We start from the raw sequence: 10,751 nt of genomic DNA, 5'->3' as shown, positions 1-10,751 counted from the left end.
TTTGGCCATCAGATCCCAAAGCTCTTGCTTTGCCTGTGAGAACAGACCTGTGGCAACAGTGCCATTTGTCACTCCAGCCCGTATTTGATGTCATATTTGCCTTGCAGCTGGGTATCCCACAAAGCAACTTCCCTGAGACCCTGCCAACAAGCAGCAAGCTCTCGGAAGGGCTCTCAGGAGTTTGGTACCAGGCAGCTGCGGCGTGCAGATGTCGCAAGGCGGCCGGACAGCACTGGACACCCCATTTGCTGCCCTCCACGCCTTCATCCACCTGTTCTCCTCTTCCCCGAGACAAAGCCAACGCGAATTTGACGCACTTGTGCATTCCCACACAGACCACGCTTCCTGTAGCGCTGCTTTCACTACAAGCCCGCGCATCAGACGGACACATCATTCCCCGGTACTTTGCCAAGCCGGACGCTCAGCCGTGTATTTTCCCGCTGCACCGCCCCCTTTCTCGCACCGAAGGTCGCGGCTCCGCGCTGCGCCCGGCCTGCAGCAGCGCCGGGGCGGGTGGCAGGCCCCGAAGGCCGGCCGGGGCGGCGAGGGGCGGTGTGAGGGGGCCGGGCTGTGCCGCTCCCGCCCACGGCCGCTCCGGGCGCGCAGCGGGGCCCAGTCGCCATGAGCGGCCTGTGGAGCGCGGCGGGCCCGGCGCGGCAGGGCTGGCTCTGGGGGGCGGCGGCGCTGCTGGCCCTGGGCGCCCTGCTCGGGGCCTGGCGCTGGGCCGGCCCGCGCCGCCGCCGCCGCCTGCAGCGGGTCGGGACGGTGCTCCGGCTCTTCGTGTACCCGGTGAAGTCGTGCCGGGGGGTGTCGGTGCGGCGGGCGCAGGTGACGCCGATGGGGCTGCGCAGCGGGGAGCTGCGGGACAGGTAGGCCGGCCGGGGCCTGGAGCCTCGCGTGGCTCCGCGGCTGTCGGGTGTTTGTTTCCCTGAGGGCCTGGGAAGGAGCACCTGCCCGACATTAACGCTGTTGGGCGCCTTTGTGCCCCGTCCCCCGCAGGTTCTGGCTCGTGATCAGGGAGGACGGGCACATGGTGACAGCTCGCCAGGAGCCGCGCCTCGTCCTTATCTCTGCCACCTGTGAAGACGGGCACTTGGTCTTGGAGGCCGGGGACATGGAGAAGATAAGGGTGCCTGTAAAGCTCTCCAAGAAAAATCCCGTCCGCAACTGCAGGTACTGAAGGAGGATTTTTCTTTCCCCCTTCCCTCTCTCTCAATGCTGTCTTTCGCATGTGCTTTTCTTTTCAGGTTTTTGCTAGGAAAATGTTTCTTGCATAAACTTGTTTGTATTCTACTGGCAGTGGCTTTTTGACCCCCATGGACTTTGTTTCCAGTAGAAATCTTTAACCTCCTTTAAGATACTGAGCTATTTTGTATGTGAAGTCTGAGCTGAAGAGTCTCACTCATCCCTGGCTAAAGTTTGACAGCACTAAAACCTGAAGGAAAGTTTCCTTAACAGTTAGGAACACTTAATTAATGACATGTGTACATATCAGTTGTGGTAAGTAATCGCATAATTTCAAACTATCGTTCATTTTCTGAAATTAGTTACCTCTCAGTTATTTCTCAGTAGAAATCATTTGGTGCAGCAGTCTCATGCAAATGCAAGTGCAGGCCCCTTTTCCCTCAAAGTAGGGGGAGCAGGTAGGTTACTGTCACTGATGGGGCAGTCAGCTCTGGGCACATTAACACTGTTTCAGAGCTCACTCTTTCACCAGCTGGTATTGTCTGGTCATGTGTATGTTCTTTAGCTTTCAAAACACCGCGGCCACAAGGAGGTTGCCCTTTGGGAATTATTCATTTTCTTTATATTGCTACCACTATTAAAACATGGTTTTTACCTTTGAATAAGAAGCTTCACTGAACCGTGATGTTTCCAGCTAACTTGCTGATGTGTTGTGACTCTCCAGGGTGTTTGGACAGGATATCCAAGGCAGAGACTGTGGTGATGAAGTTGCTCAATGGCTCACCACCTTCCTGAACTCCGAGCCCTGTCGACTGGTGCACTTTGAGCCCTCCATGGTGCCAAGAAAGTCAAAAGACACAATAGCTCTTTTCCGAAACACAGATGAGGTAAATAAATACTCTTTCTCAGAAGTATGTCCTTTTAACCATTTCCACCCACCCACCAGAAACTGCCCATTTTATCTTGGTGATTGAACCCAGTTTAGCAAGGTGTGTAGTTGTGTAATAAAACCATGTGAGTATTCTTTTCAGTAAAGAGGTGACTTCCTTAATTTTTACTTCAAATTGGTTTTAAACTATTGACCATTCACAGCTAAAGAGTCTGAAACTGATACTTGAAGAGGAACTATTACATTGCAGAATACAATACCCTTCTGTGTCTCAGTGAATAGAAAAAAGTTACATCTTTAATGATGTTTTGATGGTGCAATCTGTGTTGCATAGAAAGATTACACTCCCTATCTCTTGTTAAGTCTGGGAGTATACTGATACAAGTTGTGTTACTTTGTATTTTGTTCAAAGGAATGATGTTTAAACAGGCTGGTTACAGTTGTGGCCCTAGGAATTAAAATTAAAAGGAAGTTTCAGAGGTTTTGCCTCTTTCTGTGGAAGAGGCTTGAAGGTATGTTATTAAAGAAATGTCATGGAAAGGTATGGAAAGGAGATGCTGTGCTCAGACATCCTTATATCATTTTAGCCACTGCTGCCCTTCTTTTTTTCTTGACAATTCTCTCAGGTGAAGATACTTTGAATTGTATCAAATGTAAGGTTTTTAAACAAATTAAAATTGTGAGTACCTTGCTTTAGCGATGTTATTATTTGTAGGGCATGCTTGTTGCTGCTCAAAGAGAAGAAGGTATATTCAATTATAGACCTCTGTAGATATGCATTTGTTATGTAAGGGCACTGAGACCACTACAGACACAATGTTTCAGCAATAGGGACGTCAGATTAGGAGGGCTGATGTTCCGTAACCATAGCAAGAAAGAAAAGGCAGAATTTTTGGATAGGTATTTCAATGCTCATCATCTTGTGGTTGAAAGGCACTTACAAAAATGGAGCAAGACTAATGTAAGAGAAAGGCAGGAGAGTTATATACTAAAATTGTTACCAAAATGTCTTTTTTTTTAATGCTCCCACCTCTGTGGAACTCCACTTCTTGGAGGTTTAGAGGTTTTTAAATACTGTTCATTTACCTTATTTGCTTATATGGCCCTCCCACTGCCCAGGCATCCTAGACTGATTAATGGACAGCTGTAATTGAGTATGGGCTGTTCTGGATGTAGAACTCCCTCTGGTGTTGTGATAAGGCAGTTTGAGCACACAAAAATTGCCATGGTGACTGAAATAGGGAAGAGCCTGTTGTTTTCCTTGTTAACCTACTTTCAGGAAAATCAAAACTTGAACAGAGCAGCCTAAAAGGCCACTGGTTCCAGTATCTGTCTTTTGCTGTGCACTGACTTTCCTCCCATACTCTTACAGCAACCTTAGGATTTGGTGGTGTTTGTTTCTGTAGGTCGCGTATCCTGACTGCAGTCCAGTCTTGATCATCTCTGAAGCTTCAATGGATGATCTAAATACCAGGCTGGAAAAGAAAGCTAAGATACAGAACTTCAGGCCAAATATTTTTGTAACAGACTGCAGTGCTTTTGAGGAGGTAAAATAACTGTCTTAAATGTCTTTTTGAAGGCTTGCTTTTGTTTCTTTGTAACTCAGTTGCTTTGTGTGCCAACAAGGGTGAGGAAAGCTCATATGTGATTTTTACAACTGAGTTCCAGAGAGATAAAGCTTCAGCTCACATCAGTGCATGTGAAACATTTTGGAGGTCACAGATCTATGAATGATTATTTCTCAAAATGAAAAAGTTCCTAAAGCCGGAATAGATTTTTATCTCCCAGGAGGATTTGCAATAGAAAGCTTGTGTAGATGACGAGCAAAAACTTACTTCCCCTAAAAATTTCCTTTCTGCAAAACTGTAGATTTACCAGAGGCCACAGACCAGATTATCACCCATACAGCAAGAACAGCAAGAACAAATTGCTTTAGGCTCGGTGCTTCAGACAACCGTATGTTGGAGAACAGGATTCATTACTTGTGTGTCTCCCTTTTCGGATAGAATCATTAGTGTGTCCTGAATTGGATAGATGCAATGACAGTAGGGTTTTCTTTATAGTACTGTAGTGTAACTATGCATATTTTGAAGGTGCTAGTAAAGGTGTCATCTGGAATGGTGCACCTTTTTGTGAATGACTATGCCATTTCTGGAAAAGTAATTGCATGTGCTTGTGTCTAATATGTGCCTAATGTTTACTTCCCTCAGGACACCTGGGAGGATATTCTTATTGGTGATGTGGAAATGAAAGGGACCGTGTGTTGTGGCAGGTAAACATTGGAGACTTTTATTTTACATAGGAAAAAAGAGGTTTATGATAAGAAACCCTGACTGATTTGGCACTGTTTGTCATTGCAGGTGTATTTTAACAACTGTTAATCCAGACACTGGAGTCATTGACAGGAAGGAGCCCTTGGAAACATTGAAAAGGTTATAAAAATACCACTGTTTCTTAGACTGTGGGAGAGGATTTAGGCTAGACCCTGACAAATGTGAGACTAGTGTTTTAAAGGTGGTTTGAAGTGTGTGTGGGACATAATAATGCAGTGTGAAGGTCTGTATATTGGCTTCCAGTCTACTTCTTGCAATTCTGTGTGGTAAGAAAATTCAGGATGTTCCCTTCTTTCTTGCAAACTCCATATTCCCTATCTCTGTTATATCTGCTACAGTGAAAGCTTGGGGTAGCAGGTATTTAAGGTATCTAAAGATCTAACTTTGCTTCTTTGACTTTTCTTTATAAAAATATTTTTGTATATATTAAACATGAAGGTCTGAATACAGTCAGGCTTTTTCTCCTCCGTATGACCTGCCTGGGTCTTTTTAGCCTAATATGATGAGCAAGGCAAGGCATCATTATTTGCATATCCTCTCTTTCATCACGGATATTTTGATGTGCAGTTTTTGTTAGCACTTATTCTAAAGAAGGGCTTTCTCTTTGCAGTTACCGCTTATGTGACCCATCTGAGAAACACATTTACAAAACCAGCCCTCTCTTTGGGAAATACTTTGCTGTTGACAAAACTGGAACAATTCAAATTGGAGACCCTGTGTACAAGATGGTCTGGGAATGAAGGAGTCTTTGATCAGAAGATGCTTTTTCACTTTGATATGCAGATTTTTTTTCCATGTACACAGTGGCCAGCATAACTTTTTCTTCTTCCTTGCAATATTTTTTGTGCTTTTTAAGGTGCAGGAGGTTCTTTGACACTGTGAAGTGCCAGTCATTTCAGATCACATAATCTTCTGGCATACCTGTAGTAACCACATCTTTAGATCTTTAGTTTTCCTGGAGGCTGTGGTAGAAGAAACTGATCCATAACAGACTTCACAGCACTACTGCATATCACACCTCCTAAAATTTTGTGTCAACCATAATATTGGAATCCAAATTTGTGTGCAAGAGTTTGCATCACATGTTAGATACATTTAGTGCCTATAAAGAACCACAAAAACAGTCATGCCAAGCACAAACTGTATTTGTCTTTACAGACAGAGCTGCCTTTACAAGTGATCATGAAGTGCAGATGACAGGGCTCTGCTTCCCTCATTTGGTCCTAATCATCTCGCCCTATGTCCAGAGGTAGTTTTTAGCAGTGTTTCTTTCCTTGCAGTTGTTTCCTGAAGATTGCTGCTGTCTCTTGAGATTGGAGCAATATCAGAAAGATTGTGAACTGACTAAATAGTCAGGTGTAGAGGTGGAGGTGCCAGGTAATGATGTGTAAGGCTGTGGGCTTGTTTAGTTTGTGACCTCGGCTTGACAGTTTGAATTGTCAATTTTTTATGCTGTGAGCAATACAGTAACACTGAGGCTGTAGAGTAGTGATGCATTTGCTAACATAACAGTAGAATTTCCAGTTTGATTAAAAGAACTGGATGTTCACTATGTCAGAGACTTCATGGGCATTGGAGGGGAAGAAAAGCCTAAGGGAATGATCTGATGTTGAGCCTGCCCTGTTCAAGCTGCTGTCCAGGCCAATACTGTAGGGCTCATGCACAGCTCCTCTCTGGCTCAGTGAATCCCTTTATGTAGACAGTTAGGCTGCTAAGCAGATGTTTGGGAAGCTGCAGTTTGAGCATGTTAACATCCTTACTGGTTCTGCATTTAAATCTCTGGTTGTCCCCCAGTCCAGCTCCAATATAACCAAAATGTCAGCTGTTTGTAGGAAGCTGACAATTATATTTTCTGCTGCATAAAACAAATAAGGGAGAAAACTAGTTGAATTACATCAATGTTATCTTTAAATTGTGACATTCTTTAAATGTTACATGATTTTTTTTTAAAGTAGCCTCCAGGCCAAAAGCCAGCCATCTTTCAAATGCTTGTCTGCTTGTTTCTTGTTTATGGATTACTAAATTTGAAAAGTGTTACCCTAGCCTAAAAGAAGAAGCAAAGTAATTGTGAAGAAGGACTAATATGATCCTATCTGATGTTTAGATTCTTAATTTTCTGTTGTAAGTATGAAAAGGGAATTTCAGTGCATGTTCACAACTCAGACCTGTAAAATGAAGAGCCATTGAGCTTTGAGAAAGTGCAGGTTGGATGTATGTGGTAAGGCTGAAGCAGTCATGTTGAGGATGTAGTTTTCTATTTGTGAACTCAGAGTTGTTCTGAATGCCATTTTGTTGGCAGGGCTGCTCTGTAAGTATTAAGTTTTCCTGGGACAGACAAGTGCCCAGTTTAAAGTGCATGTTGCATATTTGTGTATTGTTATGCCTGATGCAGCAGCCAGTGGGAAGGAGTGAAAGAAAAATCTTTTAAAAGGAAAAGAATTCCGAGGTTCACTCTTAAAAAGCACATGTTGGAAGTTCTTAGTGTTAGAAGCTGAAAGCTTGTGGAATTCCTAATGGTATCATTAAGCACAGGCAGCATGCTGGCCTGCCAAAGCAATTAGTTAAGAGTGTGTCTCTTCATTAAGTCACAGAAGCAGAAGGAAAAAGAGCTGATTTTTTTGCTTCTGGCCAAACATATTTTTTCCACTGCTGTTCTAGTGGCACATCTTTTACATAACACAAATCATGGTGTAGATCCCATTGCCCCTCATTAGGCTGCTGTTGATTGGGCTGATTTGGAAATGGGACTGTCTTTGGAAGAAAAAACTGCCATCTGCATCCCTGTTTGGGAGAGGCCATAGATCTAAACTCCTGATTTACTCCTGTTAAGCCTCTTAGCAGAAAATGGCTGGAATCCTAAAACTGGTCTGCGTGGGGGGGTGACACTCAAATCAATTGTATGGCCATTTTGTAAGGCTGAGAGCATGAGCTAGAACATTGCACTGTAAATATCCTCGTATGACTGTTGATTTGCTGTAACTGTAGGAATTGTGTTTGATTTTCTTTAAGTAATTTAGAAAATTGACTGAAAATGTGTCAATTATGAGCCACTGTTTTTTTAATTGTGTACTTAAACAATTGTTAATTTTTTAACTCTAGAAGAAGAAAACAAAAGTATAAACTTCTAATGAATTCAGCTTTCTTAAGGAGTAACATTTGTTTGTGAATATTTTTTGTTTTCTGCTTCAGCATTTAATTTTGACTATTGTTAGCAGGATCTCATAGTTATTACTGACAATTGTCTTTTTTAATCCTACCTCTGAATTCAGAAATATATGCAGTTAACCAGAGGATATGTGTAAGAGAGCAGAACCATTAGATACAAATAGTCATCATCTCAGTTTTGCATCCCTTATGATCCTAGATAAGTGTGCTGGTTTTGCATTAATTGATATTTGGTAAGGAGGGAAGAAAAAAAAGAAGATGTTTATAGACTTGACTTTTTTTTTTTCTAGGGACGTATTAAAATAGGGGAAAATGTTTAAAAGTATGAGAGTTTACTCAAGTCAGTCCATGTCATATCTCAGAGTATAATACCAAAAACTTTTTATTACATCATTTATTGTACCAATAGTTCTTGCAGAGGACTATGTACAAGAATGACAGTTGTTAAAAGCAGAAATTTCTAGGTTGCTTAAGATCTGTGGTGGGTACATTTTTATCCAAGAAAACCTGAGAAAGATCTGCTTCTGCTTTCTGAGGAGAAAAACAGCCTTCCAAAGGCATCACTCTGCTGCTCTGTAAGAAGACAAGAGATTTACAAATCTTGCCTCTACAAATGGCAAAAATTTCAAAAAGGGCTGCCACAGGGTGTTCATTTCTGGTCTATCCTAGCACCTTAAATTGCCTTTTTGTCTTTTAAGATCCATCAGAAATTCCCTGTGCTAGGTAGCTGCAGGGCTGAGGACTACACATACAAAGTCTGGTTTTTTTGGGGTAGAAGATTCTAAAAAGTGATGCAGGCATAAAGCCTACATGTGTATCAGCCTTCAGCTGGAAGAGAAATATTATATTTTACATAATCTTCATTGCGTTAATGTTAACAATCTCAACTTAGAATGTCACTGTTACTAGTAATTCTTTGCATTTTATCTGAAGAAATTGGTAAATTCGGTAAGGGTTTCACACACTGGGCATTTTCTGTAAGAAATCTGCTTACTCCTCATGACCAGAGAACAGGAGTGGTTGGATGGGGAAAAGAAATAAGCAAGGCTTAGATGTGTAGAGGGTGTATGTTAGGGCTGGGGCTGCTCAAGGTGGGACTGTCAACAAAGGCAAGGTGCTGGGTGCTTCCATGTTCTCCAGGTGTTTGTGTGCAGATGGACTGAGAATGAGCCCTGGTTGTGGAATAGCATCAATACCCAGTATTCAACAATCACCTGGCCTAAGGAATGCCATTCTCCCCAGTGGGCCACAGCTCATCACATCGGCTTCTGGAAATCACAGAGAGGGTCAGGCTGGAAGGGAGCACAGTGAGTCATCGGGTCACCCCAGAGCACAGGGCACAGGATTGTGTCCAGATGGTTCATGAATATCCTCAGGGAAGGAGACTCCACAGCCTCACTGGGCAATCTGTTGCAGTGCATGGTCACCTGCACACTAAAGAAGTTCTTCATATTCAGGGGGAACTTCTGTGCATCAGTTGCTGCCTATTGCCTCTTGTCCTATTGCTTGGCACCACCAAGAAGAGCCTGGATCCTTCTTGATACCCACTTTTGGGTACTTATAGACCCTGATAAAATCAAACCACAAGTAATTGTAGCCTGAGCTAAACATCAGGTAGAGACTATCTTCCACCTGTGCAGAACAAGGACATGGAGCAGCTGGTGGTACATCACAGTCAAGAGTTTGGGTGGGAACCTCTCATTTTTGCCCTTTGTCCTTTGATTGTTATGTGTGAGACACCTAGGCTGGTTGAAATTCCCCTGTCCTCCAGGAGCAGTATTGTAGAGAATTGTATCTTCTCTAGGGCACAAAATTGTTCTGACAGCTTATCACTGCTTGTTTAACAGCTGAGTGTTCTCACTTTCTGTAGTCACTAGATAATAAGCACAGTGAAACAATTATTGTACTTCACTGATGTGCTAACCCTCACAGCCTCTTTACTGTTGAGTTCCAAAAACCAGCTTCATTCACTGTTAATTGAGGCTTGTCTTCAAGAGATTATGTAGGATGACAATTCCTCAGTAATAGCAGCCACAATTACTTATAGTAAGTCATGGACAGTTATTTTTAGCAGACCTACCTAAATCCCTTTGGTATAAGTTAAAAGTGGCAGCTAAATCTGTCAATTTTTTCAAGATTTCACACATAGACATGTAAAACTAAAAAAAATTAAAACAGATGGGTAAGAATGCAGTCTTCTCTGTCTGCAGAAAGCAAAGAAATAGACATTAAGTTTAGACTTGGAAAATACTTGCTTGATTTCTTCACATAGCATGGGCCACTGGGTCAACTTCCTGATTCCTTTGAAAACTTGCTATTTTTGGTAAAAGATCAACAGTCGCAGTGATAGTTGGACTGCAAGAATATTGTGGTAGAGATAAAGAGTACCAGCAATGTCCTGGATTCTTTCAAACGTAGAGACGTCACTCCCTGAAAGCTCCGTTGCACTGTGTTTACAGTTGTGCAGTTTGGTGGTCCCTATTCACTCTCCATTTCTTGAATTTATTTAACATAAAGCAGAATATTGTCTTTGTTGTTACCTCAAGGAACAGGTAACATGAAGTTTAATTTCCTGCAGTTGTCCTTTATTTCTATTTAATACAGCCGTCCAATGATAGTTTTCCACATCCTGGGCTGTGTAACTTTTAGCAGAATTAAATCTCCCAATTCATGTTCCTGTGCTCAGAAATGTGAGTCACAAACATCCTAATTAGGGGGTGCAGGTTACTGTGTAATTAATCCTTGAAGACAACCAGCAAGACAATTGGATCCATCACTCTAAACTTAGTTGCAAAAAGTCTGCAAAAATAAATCTATATTTTTTATGGAATTCTGAAAGTATCTTCTCAGCTCTGAAAGTGGTTTTAAGGAAAGGTTGAGTTTACTTGACATGGAAAGGCACACGGGAGTCCTTCAAAAGCCGATTAAAATAAGAGGAGCTCTTGGGCACTGGATCTGAAGGAGCAGAAGGTCTGAGCTGCACCGTGCTTGCAGACAACCCAGTGTATTGCTGCTCTCTAGTTGAAGAAACTGTGCTGAGCTGTGCTACTGCAACACCTGTCCAAGTGGTCAGCTGGGGTCTCCATCAGAGAGACTCTTCGTCTTAAGCAGAGTGGCACTGTTGGCTGTGCGCTCTTAGAGGACCTGTTCTGGGAGCAACTGTGCTCCAGGTAGCTGCT

General features: G+C 42.7%; 1 protein-coding gene across 1 annotated transcript; it reads left to right on the top strand.

Annotated features, from left to right (window-relative positions):
- The first annotated feature begins 621 nt into the window (after positions 1-621).
- On the top strand, positions 622-10,390 carry LOC131555313 (mitochondrial amidoxime reducing component 2-like). Its single transcript, XM_058801240.1, has 7 exons — positions 622-869; positions 1,000-1,173; positions 1,910-2,072; positions 3,481-3,621; positions 4,285-4,346; positions 4,435-4,506; positions 5,018-10,390. The coding sequence occupies exons 1-7, from the start codon at positions 622-624 to the stop codon at positions 5,145-5,147; spliced, it is 990 nt and encodes a 329-aa protein (XP_058657223.1). The 3' UTR covers positions 5,148-10,390.
- The last annotated feature ends 361 nt before the right edge of the window (positions 10,391-10,751 follow it).

The sequence above is a fragment of the Ammospiza caudacuta genome, chromosome 3 (genome assembly GCF_027887145.1).
Source record: "Ammospiza caudacuta isolate bAmmCau1 chromosome 3, bAmmCau1.pri, whole genome shotgun sequence".
In the NCBI taxonomy this organism is placed as follows: Eukaryota; Metazoa; Chordata; class Aves; order Passeriformes; family Passerellidae; genus Ammospiza; species Ammospiza caudacuta.
This window is presented reverse-complemented; position numbering and strand designations above follow the sequence as displayed.

Bases quoted from the DNA above. Each gene is read 5' to 3' on its own strand.
- LOC131555313 (XM_058801240.1), top strand. From the start codon at position 622: ATGAGCGGCCTGTGGAGCGCGGCGGGCCCGGCGCGGCAGGGCTGGCTC. The intron at 4,347-4,434 runs GTAAACATTGGA...TTGTCATTGCAG, and splicing joins GGGACCGTGTGTTGTGGCAG to GTGTATTTTAACAACTGTTA. The intron at 4,507-5,017 runs GTTATAAAAATA...TTCTCTTTGCAG, and splicing joins CCCTTGGAAACATTGAAAAG to TTACCGCTTATGTGACCCAT.